The sequence below is a fragment of the Xiphophorus couchianus genome, chromosome 24 (genome assembly GCF_001444195.1).
Source record: "Xiphophorus couchianus chromosome 24, X_couchianus-1.0, whole genome shotgun sequence".
Classification (NCBI taxonomy): Eukaryota; Metazoa; Chordata; class Actinopteri; order Cyprinodontiformes; family Poeciliidae; genus Xiphophorus; species Xiphophorus couchianus.
Genome location: NC_040251.1, coordinates 7,395,909 through 7,412,610, shown reverse-complemented (window position 1 = coordinate 7,412,610; position 16,702 = coordinate 7,395,909). Strand labels below are relative to the sequence as shown.

Sequence of the window (16,702 nt, the reverse complement as noted above, 5' to 3'; positions counted from 1 at the left end):
TTTTTTTTTTTAAAATGGAGGTTAATTTTTCAAAGTCATGTTTTCACCATGTTAATAATTCATTTATAAATGTCACAGTTTCGAACTAAATACTTAATTACCAAACTAAGTATCTATCTTCAAATTAAATATTTGTATGTAATTAGCTTGAAGCTAATATTTAACTAGTAAGCTAAATAATTAGCCCTACTAATTAATTAATTAGTTAATTCTTTGGGATTAGTAAAATAATTTTGAATTTGAAATTGCGCACTAAATATTTAATTTCAACCTACATCAAACTAAATATTTAGTTTTAAGCTAGTTATTAAGATTCAAACCAAATATTAACATGCAAACTAAATATTTAGTTTAACGTATTGAGATCCTTCTAAATATTTACCTTAACTAAATATTTAGTTTTACGCTATTTAATGCAACGCTGAATACTAAGATTATTAACTAAATATTTAGTTTGAAGCAAAAATATTTATGCTTTAAGCTCTTTAGTCTGAGGCTAAATATTTTTGATTCAAAAAATAGAAGCTAAATAAATGTTTTGCACACCAGTTTTAAGCTATTTAATTTTAGGTTAAATACTTAGCTTGTTATCTATGTATTTGGTTTAGAACTACATATTTAGTTTGAAGGAAAATTTCCACATTGGTGGACAATAAAACTTTTTCTTATCTTTTTACTCTAAAAATTATTTAACTTGTTCACTAAACATTAAGTGTTATTTAGTTTGAGGCTAAATATTTAGCTTGTTGAGTGAATACTTATTTCCAACTAAATATTTTTAGAGGTTAAATATTTAGCTTGCTAACTAAATATTTAACCTCAATCTCCAAATTTAGCTCTGAATTAAATATTTAATTTGAAATGTTTAGCATGCAGACTAAATATTTAGTCTTAAACAATTTAGTTTGAGGCAAAAATATTTTGCATGCTAATGAAATATTTGACTTCACACTACGTATTTATCTTGTTAACCAGATATTTGGTTTTATGCTGATTAGTTTAAGGCTAAATACTTAGTTAGCTAATTTAGTGTTTGGTTTAAAACTAATTATTTAGTTTGCAAATGTCTGCATTTTTGGCTTAGTTTTCCTTAAAATGTGTCATATTTCTGCTCTGTGTGTCTCTGGTTGCATTCATTTTATTTTAAATCTCAACTTTTATTATGGCTACTTGACTAAAAAACTCACAAAAGCATTTATTGCCAAGGTATAGTTGAACTGAAGAGGAAAAAGCATTAATTTGTACCAGTAAAAGAAGAAATATTTCCATATTTTTTAAAGATACAATGGGAACATGTTGGGAAAATATTTAACATTAGGATGGACCATTGTTTTTTAAGTATGCACCACAGCTGCCCCCTACAGGCGGAGGGTGGAAGCACAGGCTGGGTTAAAATGAGTCAGTGCCCAAAAACAGTGAATTATGCCGCATATATATTGTTCATTTACAGTGAAACAAAAAAAAAAAATCCCCAAATGGCTGCCTCTCTGGTGAGCACAGACCAATAAAGCAGAAACACCATGGAAACAGAGCCGCACATTAAAGCTCCTCTGGGCTTTAAGTTCATCCACTGTTTCCCACCAACCTCTTCTGCACAAGTGTTAACAGTTTGTTTATCCTAATCCTTATTTCTGCATTTATGTTTCATCTGGTCAGGGAAGGGGCAGCGGTTTTACCTCCAGGATGCATCAGAAAGGGAAAATCCGCAGTGAAACAAAGCTACTGTGGCTTTTTGTGCCAGTAAACAGTAAATAAGGTGAACTTAGAGCACAGAGGGGATTTCCCTTGCAGCACCGTTTCCATGGCGTTTCTGCTTTATTAGACGGAGAACACCGAAGGACCACAGCAGATGGCCGCGACGATACCGCGTGTCAAAGGTCACACCCCTGGTGGAAACGCAACACTTTGGGTGGAATTTTTATTACGAAAAACCAGATATTATTTATACAATTCCTACAATCATGAAGTGTTAATACTAAAGTTGTGAAATTTTTCACTTCTTGTTGTTAGAACAGCAGGAATTTATTTTTATTTTGGTTTGATTATACTCACTCGTTCTCCTCTTCAGCATCCTGCCGTTGTCTATGCAGTCAACGCAGAACGAGAAGCAGCGCTTCGTAACTATCCAATCTGACCAATAGAAACGCCCGAACGTTTCTATTGGCCCACACCGGCCAACAGAAACGCTGTTGCTAACGTCCGCTCCACAAGCAGAAATGCGTTTTCCCGCCACCGTACGAAGGAAGTCCCGCCCCCAGAAGAGCGGAAAACAGATTTACGTAAAACTAATAAAAAATATCTTTAAAATAAATAAAATCTTTTAAAAAATGAAATTAGACAAACATAAACTCTGAAAAAATAAAAATCAACAAAAATTAAAACTGAAAAAAATAATTTGACAAAATAAAATTTAAAAGATTTAAAAGTGAAAAAATACTTTGAAAAAAAACCATTTTAAAATTATTTGAAAAAGTAAAATTTGAAGAAATAGTAAGTTTCATAAATGTATGTTCAACTATTATATACACATTGTAAATTACTCTCAAAATCTATTTTTTGACAAAGGTCTTTCAAAGTTTCATTATTTTAAATACACTTTAACATTTTGAAACAAGTTCATTTTTAAAAAATGTTTTAAAAAGTAAAATAAAACAACTAAAGCTTTGCACGAAGAAACTTTACAAACTAAACATGCACTTTGGCCGAGGAGTATTCGCGCTTCACAATTTGTGGATTTTTCCAAATTATTTGTCTATTCACTGGATCTTTAAAGTAGAGCACATCAAAATATCTAAACAAAAATGCAGCTAAGAAAACTTTAATACTGAGAAACTTGTATGGTACTTGGCATGCTATTGGCTGGCGTTTTTCAAAGCAGCCAATCCAGGAGCTCCATTTGTTTTTCTTGGTGCTGATTGGCTAGAATGGAGCTAAGAAACATGTTGGCTTCTACGCTAGAATCAGACAGTTACTACAGTGTGTATTTGTGCACATTAATGTATGTTTATGCAAGTTTGACCTCTTACAGACCAATAAACTTCAATTTAGTACAGAACACTTAACACTGGAACTAGAGGATATTTCAAATAAAACACAACAACCAAAAACAATAAATAAAACAAGAATAAAAAACACTCACAACCAAAATTGTTAATTAAATGGATTATGCGTCTGTAAACAAAATATTAATCATCAGAATGAAAATGATCAGGCTCAATTTAATTTATTATGCAATTAATTGATTAGGAGTTAGGCCATTTGGACATATACCTATTCAGGCTAGAGATAGTCCAACTGGCCTGAGGATTTTATCTAGCAGGTGCTTTTGTTCAGTAAATAGGGCCATTACCTAGGCCAAGTACCCTGGTAATGGCCTCAACGCATCTCACAGTTGCACAATTGTTCCTTAGACTTCGACTTCGACTTAGACTGACTTTGTTGTCATTTTCAATGCACAGGGTGTATACAGAACGAAATTTCGTTGCATACGGCTCAGGATAATGTTTGAGGTTCCAATGTTGTGAGTAAAATAAAATACAGTATAAAATATGAATATAAATCTAAATATAAAATATAAAGTGCAGGACTGACAGTAAAATAGAAGTTATTTAGCTCTGTACATGTGCAAGGTATAAAGTGGAAACCAGATTTTGAGTGCAGTCCAGTTAAGAGTTCAGCAGTCTGATGGCAAGTGGGAAAAAGCTGTTTCGGAACCAGGTGGACCTGCACCGGATGCTGCAGAACCTCTTTCCAGAGGGCAGCAGGGAGAACAGTCCATGGTGGGGGTGTGAGGGGTCACTGATGATGTTTCGGCCTCAGGACACGCATCCTGCATCGATGGTTGACCTGACACTTCGCCCTTTTGCCTGAGCTGGGTGTGGAAGGTTGTTGCCGAAGCAGTTTCTCCTTGTGTGCCTTCTTCTCACTCACATGAGAGTTACCGAACTCTTTTGCAAGCTCAACCAGGAAGTCCACCCGTCTCTCCTGCACCCCAATGCATGCCTGATAAAGCACATGTGCATTCAGTGCTGCCATGTCAATCATGTTTGCCAGGTTTGCTGACCAGCTGTCACATAGTGATGGAACCTTGGTCACCCCCCGCAAGATCATGACTGAAATAAATGCCATTAGTTCTTGTGAACTAAATAGGTGAAGCAGTCACCTATTTATCCTCCACAGCACAAAAGACTGCATGCAAATTTGCATGTGCAAAGTCTCCCAGATTTCTTTTGCTTACACTTTTTGCATGATTTTTTTGAGGTGGATCAACACAATTAATACCCTCTTAGCTTTATTTCAAAGAGAAACATTACTCATTTCTTTTAGAAAAACCTTTGCATATTTTTTGAAACAGATTGTATGTTTTGCAAACTCTATGTACATTTGGCAAAATGACCTGGATAATGCAGCACAACATCACGGATCAGCTGCAAAAGGTCACATCTCTCCAAAAACACTTCATGTATGCTTCAAAACTAAACTGAAGAGCACTACCTACAGGAGATCTGATCTCCTGCAGGTATCATAGATACCCACCCCCAACATGGACTATTCACATTCCTACATTCTGGCCTGACGGTCAACGGCCACATTTACAATTGAAGAAGAATGCTAATTTGAGCCATCAGAGTCGTCAGGGTGGACTCAGGGCCTTTTGGCCCTGTTCAGCCATTCTAGGGAGAAATCGAAAACCCAGCCATTCTAGTGTTAACTGCTAATTGCGACAGATTTAGGTGTTTGAATTATTAAGATATGCAGCTATCAATGTTTTTAGCATTGGCAGACGGTTGTGGTTACAAGGATCCACCGTGTTCCTGTAATTTTGTTTCAGACTTTCAACCAGACCTTAATCTAACAGTGTGTCTCACCTCCACACGCACACACACACACACACACACGCCTACCCCCACGCACGCACACACACACACACCCCTCCTCCCTAAATTAATGAAACGTCTTTTCTCTGGAGGTAGCTGCAGTAATAGGCAGACGGAGGGAGGCTACAAATAATAATGAAGCATGTCATTCTTTTTAATTCCTTCTCTGAACTCCCTCCCCCCACAAAAATAAACATCCCTCACAATCAGAGGCACATTTTCTTTTTTCTCCATGTCCTTACATCCATCTCTTTATCCCTCTTCTCCACACCAGAACCTCCCTCTCTTCATGGTCTCTTCTCTTCTCGCTCCTCAAACATTTCCACCCTTTCACCACATCGTCTGCATCCCCCCCACTGCCAGGAAGCACGCTGGCTAATTTCCTCCTCTTATTGAATTGGGACGAGTGGCGGATGGCAGGAGAGAAAGGGATGGGCCGAATGTCGGAGGCCTGGGATGTGTGTTAATGGAAATAGTGGAGGACTTGGACACCTTCAGTCCATGTTGGGGTTCATTTTAGCTGCGTTTTCTCACGTTTGGACTTTTAGGAATGATTATAAACTAAAGATGAAGCTTTTTGCTTGGAAAGTGTTCACCACTGGCAAACACGTGAATAAATCCAAAACATAAAAACACAACAGAATGACACTGCAAATGAAAAATAACGCGACCACAGAAAATGGAAGCAAATAGCAAAAACAACAACAAGCATCAAATGCTGCAAATTCGTTCCACAAAACAGAATATGTGTTTTGTTCAGGCCGAACAGCATTCTGGGGGATCAACCTCTCAGCTAGCTAAGCTAGGTTGGTGGCTTCAACTAACTCACTCACTCTTTGGTTACCTAGCAACAACCTGCTGAGTAACTGGAGCAGCAGCAGTTTAAAGTTTCGCCTCATAACTGCTTAAAAATAAAAAACAATGTAGTTTAGAGAAAACTGTGGATAAAACAGGAAAGGTTATGACAACAGTTTGGCTGTATTTAAGATATTTAAAACAAAAAACTAAGTAATAATTATCAATATCGACTAATATAAAACGCTAATATCGTGATGTGTTTTTCAGCCATAATGTCCAGATCTATATTACAAATAGAGATTTACATACAGTTGAGAGTGGCAGTCTTAACCACTATGTAACAATCTCAGACTAAATCCTTTATTATTCAGATTTTAATCTCAGTGAGCCTTACACCCGAAATGATCAGAAAAAAAACCTTCTGGGTAGATTTAATGGGCCAGGAAATTAATTTCCAGAGTAAAAAATGAAGGTAGAAGTAAAAGCAGGAATGTGTCTTTCTCCTGGTGAGATATTCAACTTTATCCTCACTCCCACATAAGAACAACTTTGACAAAAGATGGTGACCTTCCCTTGTTGAGAGCGCTCTGCACGCTGAAACACACACTGCCTGTTTCTGTACGGCTGCGTCTGGGTGGACATGTACAGACTGCACATGGCGGCACATCCTTGCACTGTTAAAGCTGCTTTAAGGTCACAGAAAAAAGATTTTCAGAGAAAATATCCTGAAGGACGACTACAGTCTTTAAAAAAAATAACGCTTAAATTAGTTATGTAAGGATGAACTTCATCTGACTGAATATGAATATCTTCTACTGAGTTCACACAATTTAAGTTTTCGTGGTTTTTATCAAAGATGATGTCACTAACCATCCGAATTAAATAATGTTCCATATACAATTTATACCTCAAAATATTTGACATTCTTTCCTATGCCTCAATGCAAAAAAGCACAAGATCTTATGAAGTATTTTGTCTAGTTTCTAGTGCAAATATCTTAAACTGAAAATAAGACCAAACTAAATTACAGGTATATTTTCATCAACATATAGGAGATTGTTTTAAGTCAGTAATTCAAGTACTTTTTATATTGCTAAAACATTAGATGATGAAATGATAGCTACCATTGGTTTTAGTTATCAAGTTGTCAACATAACGTGCTAAATCTTAAATGCAGGCGTGATATATAAATTTTAAAAAAAAAAGGGAAGCAGTGCGTTGCTACAAATTGTCAACACTACGTCAACTAGATAACAAGAAAAGGAAAAAGTTTTAATTAAAAAAATAGCAAAGAGAGGAAAGTAGTTTAGTTATGCTAGCTTGACTATGGCAAACTTAATATGTAGATTTGCTGTGGAATTCAATGAGTTTCAGTTCAGTTAAAAAATAAGAAAAAAAGGCGACCTAAACTCCAACTCTGACAGATCATCAGTAGAGCAGGTGATTAAATTAGCTAATCTACCACTGCTGTGTTAGCTCAGCTAATAGCTACGGTAGCTAATCTACCACCACTGTGTTAGCTCAGCTAATAGCAACACTAGCTAATCTACCACCACTGTGTTAGCTCAGCTAATAGCAACACTAGCTAATCTACCACCTCTGCGTTAGCTCAGCTAATAGCAATGGCAGCTAATCTACCACCGTTGTATTAGCTCAGCTAATAGCAACGCTAGCTAATCTACCACCACTGTGTTAGCTCAGCTAATAGCAACACTAGCTAATCTACCACAGCTGTGTTAGCTCATCTAATAGCAACACTAGCTAATCTACCACAGCTGTGTTAGCTCAGCTAATAGCAATGCTAGCTAATCTACCACAGCGATCACTTATTAATAATCACAAAATAACCATCAACCTGAAAACATAAAACTGTAACGGACTGAATGTTTGTGTGGGAAATGTTGGAGTGTTATTTGGTGCTGAATCCTGTGAAATAATGGCGTTGTGGTCAGTTGCTAGGGCAACGAGTCTGTGACTCCATATTATTATATGTATATACTTATATTGATACTTTTATTATTACTTATTTTATAATTATCGGAGCCTTGCAATAAAATTTAGCTCGATATGTACATTTTAAATGTACATTTATGTACATTCAATAAAATTCATTTTATTGAATGAATTTTATTTATTCATTCAATAAAATTGTCATTTTATTGAATGACAATAAAATCTGTTTATATCTGTTAATTAAACCAAATCTCAGAAATGGCCACGCTTCATTTAGGATGATTTAAAAAGACGGTAACATACAGCAGAACTGGTCGGCTTCTCTCTGTAAATCAGACTGGTGATCCAGAACCACTACAGCAGCAACATGTTCAGTTTGTCAAACATCCGACTCGGTTCAGGTGGTTCAGGTGAGTTTTCAGGTCAAACTGTGTTTATTGGTGGGAGATAAATTTATGGGGAGGATTCTGGCACTGTTTTAGACACATTTTATGTGTTTGTGGGTGTTATGTGTGTGTTTATGTGTGTGAGACATGCAGACAGAAAGACGTATCGGCATTCCAGAGTAAATTGGCACTTCGCCGTTCATCTCTCTCTTCGACTAATTAACTCGACGCTCAGAGGCTTCGCTTAATTGGAAAGAGCTCAACCCTCGCTTCCCCTGTACAACATCGCGGCTCCAACGCACCAACACACACACGGCGACCGCAGCGAGTGTGTGTGTGGCGCGCTGATAGCCATGGAGAGCGGCGCAGGAAACGAAAGCAGCTCTGTCCTCTCCAACATGGAGTCCAACTTCAGTTGTAGAAGTTTTCAACATGTTTCAGGCAGGAAGTGTTTAACCGTCACCGAGTTCGGCTTAATAATGAGACGGAGAGCAAACGGCTCAGAAACACAGAAAGATATGGTTCAGATCCACGCATCATCAGCACGGACGTCATTTTATCTGTTGATTTATTAAAACAGCAATCTGCTGTGATTTTACCCCAACATCTCTTTTTCAAACAGAAAACTTCCGGTTTTTACCAAAAAATAGAGATCGAACAAAACACAAAATCTGACCACATATTTTTGTCTTCTTGCTATTGAAAAATGTCCTAGTTCACTTCAACTAAGACAAAACTAACTTAAAAATAACTTTTCAGCTTGATTTAGGTCAATAATTCCTTTATATTGATTTAAAGTGCCAGTTACATTATTTCATTAATAATTTTTCCCATGGAAAATCTGTTATAATACTCACAGCCCAGGGATGTACACAGTCTATTGACTAAATATTTAGTTTAAAACTAACTAGTTTCAGGCTAAATACTTAAGTTTGATCATTAAATATTTAGTTTAGATCTAAAAAAAGGTGCTTGCTTGCTGACTAAGTATTTAGTTTCATGCTAAATATTAGCTTGTAAGCTACATATTTAGTTCTGAACTAAATATTTGGCTTCCTAACTAAATACTAACCTTTAAGCAAAATATTTAATTTGAAGCTAAGAACGCAACTTGCTAACTACAGTATATATTTATCTCTAATCTAAATATTTAGCTTGCTAAGTATATACTTAGTTTATAGCTAAACACTTAGTTTGAGGTCACATTCTTAACTTGGTACCTAAATATTTAGTTTGGAGTGAAATACTTAGCTTGTAGCTAAGTATATAGCTTGATAACTACATATTTATCTTGCTAACTAAGTACTTAGTTTAGCGCTAAATATTAAGGTTGGCTAACTTTGTATTTAGATCTACTTTAAACATTTATCTAAAAGTCAAATATTTAGTTTGAGGTTAAATATTTAGTTTTAGGTTAAATATTTATCTTGCTGACTGATGTTGATTTCTGTTTCTAAATTTATCCTTTGGTGTCTGAACATTTGCAACAAAAACAAACAAACCAACATCAGTTTTCCAATAATTTTTCTCACATCCTGTAAACGTATGGGAGAGAAATAAAATACTAAAACTAATTCTGGATGACTAAAAACACAGGTTCTTCTTCTCCTCCTTTAAACCGACAGTTTAGTTCCTTCCTGGCTTCCTTCCGCTCATCTGTCACTAACAATCCCTGAGTGGACGGAGGAACTTCTCTGACCTCTGACCTGCTCTCTGATTGGCCCCAACCAGAACCGGCGCTGGCGGGCCGGAGGGAACCAGAACCCACCTTGTTGTTGTTGCTGCTGTTGAGGAAGTGCAGCTTCATCTGCTTCATGTAGGTGGTGGTGAGAGGAACGTTGAAGTCGATGACGTCTGAAACCAGAGAGCTGGGTCTGTCGTTCTCTGGTGGGAAAAACACAAAAAATTAACAGACAGACACAGAGAGAAACCAAACAGCTGCTCAGGGCGCGGAACTAAACAGCATGAAGCAGAAAAAGATGAAGGAAAACAATCTACTCTCAAGTGAACTTTAATTTTCCAATCTGCTTATTGTTTTGTCACTTCATGTAATAAAAGGACTTTTGAAACAGCAGAAAAGTTTTATTAAGATTTTTCTGACTTGCTTTAGGAGGTATTTAATTCCTGGATATAGCCGTGCAAAACCAGACTCCACACGGCAAAAACACAAAATCTTACCAAGTATTTTAGTCTAGTTTCTACTGCAAATATGTTAGTACACTTGAAATAAGAAAAAAAGTTTTAAAAAATTAACTAAGAGTTACTTTTCAGCATGAAGTAGGAGATTGTTTTAAGTCAATAATTCCTTAATTTTGGACGTTTGAACGAAAGAAATTAATCAAAATATCAGAATTTTTTCTTTCAAATATTTGACATTGAGCTCAAAGATTTTCTGTTTATTTAAATAGAAAATTAATCTCAAAATGTCTGAGCCTTGTGTCGCAAATATTCAACTTTTGGTGCTCAGAAATTACAAAGTTAGTTTGAAGAAAATTTTAAAATAATCTCAAATGTTTAAAAAAGATTTCTCACAAATTTCTAACTTTTGTTTTAAGTCCACAATTCCTTAATGTTGCTGACGAAGTACCATCAGTTTATTTAAATTACAAGGTGGGAAAACGTCTTGCTCTCCATCCATCCATCAGTGGGCCTGATGGTATTGTTCCTGCGGTCCGACCCGCTGATGCCGGTACCAATTAACCAGAACCGGTCCGCTCCAATTAATGGCTTTTAATAATGTACAGCTGAACTTTACAGAAAGACCCTCTGCATAGGTGTGTGTGTGTGTGTGTGTGTGTGTGTGTGTGTGCGTGTGCGTGTGTGTGTGTGTGTGTGGGTGTGTGTGCGTGTGTGTGTGTGTGTGTGCGAACCCCCACAGTGTTTGAGATGATTAGCTGCTCCCTGTCTGAGTGACACACACAGTGTGTGTTTCTGAAAACGCACTGATTATTGCAGATATAAACTGATTCTAACGAGCACAGGGTGAAAAAATCAATTTGATTGATTAATAAAAATTTATGATTCTTCTTTTGCACCAATGCTCTACGAAAAACTGTACGACAAAAAACAATGTTTGAGCAAAAAGTTTTCATTTCTAATTACAAGAAAAAAGTCACGTGACAAAAACGTAAAAATCATACGAGAATAAAATCCCAACATTACGAGAACTATCACAAAAAAATAAAAATAAATCTAAAGTGAAGAATGTTGAGCATCTCGTAAAGTTATACTAGTTCTACAGGTAATACTTAATATAAATGTTTTTAACAAATTGGCGTCAAATTATCATCAGCACCGGAACTTTGTAATAGTTCTGCAAACGAGTTTATTTCTAATAAAGAACCAAACCGACTGAACTCCTGGTCCTGACAACTCAGAAGCTTTTTTCTCATTAAAACAACATTTTTCTTGTAATTTTCAGATGTTTTTCTGGTAAAATTTGATCTTTTTTCTGCTAATATTATGACTATATTCTTGTAATTAAATAGAAATTCTCGTAGTCCGGTGCTAATACTCCATCATACAACTAAAAGAAGGGATAATTGCAATATATTTTCTGTCATTTCTACTTTAGAAAAGAAACTGAGCAAAAGAAAAAATTGGAAAAAAATCAGAAAACTGATATTTTATGTTCGCCCAGCCTTAAATCTTATGAGCTCCAGACAAAATCAACATCAGAAATACAAACTAATTCTTTGTTAAATTCCTCTGGTTTTTTTTCTGTGATTTTGTCCCCACGCCGTGCGTCGCTCCGACCCGGTGGAAAATGATCCTGTTTTCTGGGCCATTTTCATTGTTAAAGCCATTAATTACGCTAATTGAGGAGAGACGGGACACTCCAATAACTCCTTTATCTAATGAGGGATGAGGATGCAGGGGGGGATGGAGAGAGATAATGACAGGAGGGAGGAAGAGAGAAACAGAAAAAACACACAGAGTTGCTGGAGGCCAGATTCAGGATTCAAGGACGGAAAAATTTTAAAAAGAGGGAAAACCACCAGAGACGGATGAGTTTAGAGAGGAAAATTTCTGAAAAATCAGTCGCTACGGTGAGGCTGAGTGATAAAATATAAAGCCAGATTCCCCACTTCACAACTACTCAAAAACCTGACTGGAGCAAGGTGGAACAATCCGGAACGCTCTGCTGTAAAATGGAGCGGCGTCAAGTTTTAGCAGTAAATAAACGTGATACAAATCACAGACAGACACATAATTACGACGGCGTGTTGGAGTCGCTGCAGTTAGAACAAAAACGGGGCAAAACACTCAGAAATTTTCTAGAAAAAAGTGGAAATTTCTCTACTAACCCAAACCCAAAAAGTCTAAAATTTGTAAGAATAACTTTTAAGATTAATCTCAGAAATTTTCTGGAATTTAAAAAAAAAATTTAACTTTTCAAACTAAAAAAGTTCAAAGTTTTTCTACAAAATTTCTGTGTTTCTTTCTTTCTTTATGAATTGATGTTCTCATAATTACATAATTTTAATGCGTTAAAAATATGATTAATTGTGTTAAATTTTATTATTTTGTACAAACAAAGGTTCCATTAGGAACCTTTATAATGACACATTTCTGGTGGGCCTGTAAATCTGACGCACACATCAACTAACAACAGCAATGGCGGACGAAGCCACGTCTTTCGCCTTATGGGGGGTTAATTTCTGCTTCAGAATGATCTGATTGGACGCTGATCAGACAATTCATGTGTTCATGTTGCGCTAACAGGAGCAGCTTTGTTAGCATTAGCATCCGAGCTACTGAAACCGAACATTAGCAGCAAACAGAACATTTTCTATTTCAATGTGGAACAGAAAACAGATGTGATTAAATATTTTGTAAAGTTTTTTATTTCTGAAGCTGCAGGGACTTTCTGTGTGTGTATGTCTGTGTGTGCTTGGGGGGGGGGGGGGGGGTGCGTGGGCGTGTACCTTTGTAATCCTGTCCGGCGGTACTGATGTGCATCCTCTTCTGACATTCGCCGCAGCTCATCAGGAAGCGAGTCACGGCCTCCCGGGGCAGAAAGGCGTACGTCTCAGCGATCTGAGGCAAAAACAAAGAGAAGTGGAAGAGAAGTTTCATTTTGACGGAAAAACATCAAAACTTTACAGGATTTCAGTCGTTTTCACTCAAAAATGAACCCAGAAAGAAAAATACATGTAGGAAATGTCCAGTCAGGATGCAGTTTGGTCCTGATGTAAAGCAGAGATGGGGAAGAATTTGATTTAGTTTCCAAACAGAGACGTCTGCAACTTCCTGTCACTCAAGCTGTCAGTACACTGCAAAAACAAGAAATCTTACCAAGCATTTTGTCTGGTTTCTAGTGCAAATATCTTACTGCTCTTGAAATAAGACAAACTAACTCACAAGTAACTTTTTAGGTTAAATATAGCAGCTTGTTTTACGTCAATAATTCTTTAATATTGAATTAAAAAAAATACTACTTCCATTTGCTGAATATTTTACTTACAATATGGAAAAAATGTGTTGTTATAAGTGAAATAATCTGCCAATGGAATTAAAACTATTTTATAAAGAAATTAGTGACTTAAAATGAACTCCTATATCTTGTTGAAATTTTATTTACAAGTTAGTTTTGTCCTTTTTCAAGCTTACTGAGATACTTGTAGTGGAAACTAGACAAAAAATATTTGGTAAGGTTTCATGTTTTTGCAGTGAACTTTTACTCTCCTTCAGACAAAAGCAAAACGAGACAGACTTTCGCTTCAGTTTATAAAAATATACATGAATAAAAGTGACAAATCACAAAGCTACAGAGGCAGGTAATTATGGCAGCACTTTAGGGTCACTAATGAGACAGACAGAAAAATAAAGAAAGAAAGAAAGAAAGAAGTGGATTTGCAAGAAAAAACTCAAAATTTTTTACATTAATCTCAGAAATTTTCTAAAAGTTTCAAAAGTCAAAACTTTATGACTTTACGGTCAGATTTTTTATTTTTTTCCCCCTAATATACAGTCAACAGATAAAACATCTAGAATAAGTGTAAAGCTACAGACTGCAAAAATATTAAGATTAGTAAAATATTTTTAGAGCTGGAACCATTTGAGTTTTTTCTTGCAAATTTTCAACTTTTTGGGCTCAGAAAGTTTCTTGTATTTTTAAAGTAAATTTTGGAAATTAATCTCAAACTTCCAGAATTTTTTGGCAGAAATTAACTTTTCTTCCATCTACAATGGCCCTAATATGCCGTTGTACACAAAAAATAAAATATAGAACGAGTGTAAAGCTGCACCAGATCTCTTTCTTTCTGACTCTCTCAGTCATTATAATTATACAATATTGAATAAATTGTTGAAGAAGATCATTTCTTATGATCTTTTATGTTTATTTATTTAAAAACATTATTTACATTCTGATGACAAAAATCTGTCTTCTGTCACTTAATTGTTTATAGTGTCATTTATTTAATTGAAGGTATCTAAAATATTTCTAAACAGAATATATATGGAAGAAAATGTAAGGTAATATTATGTAGAAAAGTTATGAAAAGGAAGGAATGAGTTTATTGTAGCTGTACGTTCATGTTTTGACCAGCAGAGGGCAGCATGAGCAGCTGTCTGAGTGAAACACAGTTGACTGTTTATGTTTATTTTAGGTATAAATAATGCAAACTGACTGGATGAGTTCTCAGTCATCAGCACATTTTACTTTAAATTATTACTGACATGACCTTTTTCATTTCTTACAGTTAAGACATTTTCAGATTCTAAGCAAACATTTATTAAAGTTAAAAGTTAAAGGTTTTTACCAGCAAACATTCGAACATTTCTGGTGTTGATCAACCATCATAACTGGTAGAATATGTATTAATAAAACCTACCTCTCCAGGTTTCATTTACTTAATGGAAAAAACAAATAAAATAAGTTTGTAATCCATTTTCTTCCCAGCAGAAACTTTTAAAGAAAACAATTGGGAGCAAACAGAGAGAAACGTTGGTTCAGCTTCAGATCTGCAGGAGAGAAATTATCACTCACAGCTCTGTAGGTCTTCTTCTGGCCGGCGTGTCTGGGGGTTTTTCCCGGATCGGTGCCGATCTCCACGTGCATGGCGTAAATTATATCAAAGAAATCCTCCACCACTGCCACCCGCTTCAGGGACGGGTCTCCGCCCGACACGCCGTCCACACACTGGGGACAGGAAGAGGACAGACTTTAAAACATCGTCCAGAAACAGAGAGCCAGCTGGAACACACTGCGGAGATAAAATCTGGGTTCACTGGAAACCAGATAAACCAGCTGGATCCCCGACCACAACATGTAAAGTGAAAGAGAAAACGTAGAGCTATGAAGTATTTACAATAATATTTTTCACATTTGTGGTAAATTCAGGCGACAACAAAATGAGGGAGCATTTACGTTCACCGGCGAATACACTCTTGTCTTTTCCAGCAGCCATTGTACAGCAAATACAGCAGGAAAACCAGCTGACCAAACATGCTGGAGCTCAGCTCAGGTTGCTAGGTAACAGGCGGAGTGTCACTGCGGTTGCTAGGTAACGGGTGGGGCTAGGCTGCGGTTGCCTGGGTTTGACATTGTGGAGGGAATTATACGATACTGTTGTGTCATTGACACGTCTGGCATCAACATGGTGGAATCTATTGCTGTAGCATTAGCTTCTTGGTATAGCGTGTAGCGTTAGCGGAACTGTTTATGACTAGAGCTTCATGGTTAGCGCAACTAGCTTCTTAGTTAGCAATACGAAAAAGTGCTTAAACAAATAAGTAAAGATTTTATAATTTGGTAGATGAATCTGAAAATTCTCACATCTGTTGACAAAACAAAGCTTAAAAAAATAAACATGGAGATTTGAATAAACTTTATTTTTATGCCATAAAATTCAAGTGATGTGAATTGACTTTTGAGAAAATATAAGATTTTTTTTACCAACATTTTTAACTGTAAATGAAAGAAATAAAACAAATAATATATAAAATTAACATCAGTGTCTCTATGAAAATCTCATCAAAGTCCAGAATGTTCACACAGGATGTTCAGAAATCTTTGAGGATTTATTCTTTCATGTGAGCTACAAGTCATGTTTAACCATAATAGGATCCGTGTGGGAAACATGAGAGTATGCATGTTTCTGGGCTGACAGATGATGAGAGTTTAAAGGTCATGAAGGCCTTCCTGTTGTGTTTCTGTAGAGAGTAAACTGGGTCAAACATCCAGCGGAGAACAAGCAGGGAACCTGTCTGCTGCAAAAGAGACAGCAGGTGTGTGTGTGCGTTTATTTCTAATAGCTTGTGGGGACCATTTTCCTGACATATACTACCAAAAACAGCGTTTCCCCTTGTGGGGACGTCCCCACAAGGGGAAACGCTGTTTTTGGGTCAGGGGTCAGATTTAGGACTAAGGTATGAATTGAGTTTTGGTTGGTTAGGGTTAGGTATGTAATGGTTAGAGTTAGGAATAGGGTTAGGGTAAGGTTTAGGCTGTAGAAATGAATGGAAGTCAATGGAAAGTCCCCGCAAAGATAGCTGCGCAAACATCAGTGTCTGTGTGTGTGTGTGTGTGTGTGTGTGTGTGTGTGTGTGTGTGTGTGTGTGTGTGTGTGTGTGTGTGAAAATGAAACCAGTTCTGTCCTCACCTTCTTGGTGTAAAACATCTCATATAAACTCAGTGAACTGAAGTTCAGTCAGTTTGATCTGATTCCTTCTCTTAAGTGA

General features: G+C 36.4%; 1 protein-coding gene across 1 annotated transcript in view; it reads right to left on the bottom strand.

Moving 5' to 3' along the window:
• The window catches only part of nol4lb (nucleolar protein 4-like b), an 88,325-nt gene that overhangs the window by 63,682 nt on the left and 7,941 nt on the right, over nt 1–16,702 (bottom strand). The window contains exons 2-4 of the mRNA XM_028010019.1: nt 15,009–15,161; nt 12,943–13,054; nt 9,783–9,898 (exon numbers count right to left, since the gene is read on the bottom strand). Of these exons, the coding sequence (XP_027865820.1) occupies nt 9,783–9,898; nt 12,943–13,054; nt 15,009–15,161 (381 nt within the window). The remainder of the gene's footprint in view (nt 1–9,782; nt 9,899–12,942; nt 13,055–15,008; nt 15,162–16,702) is intronic.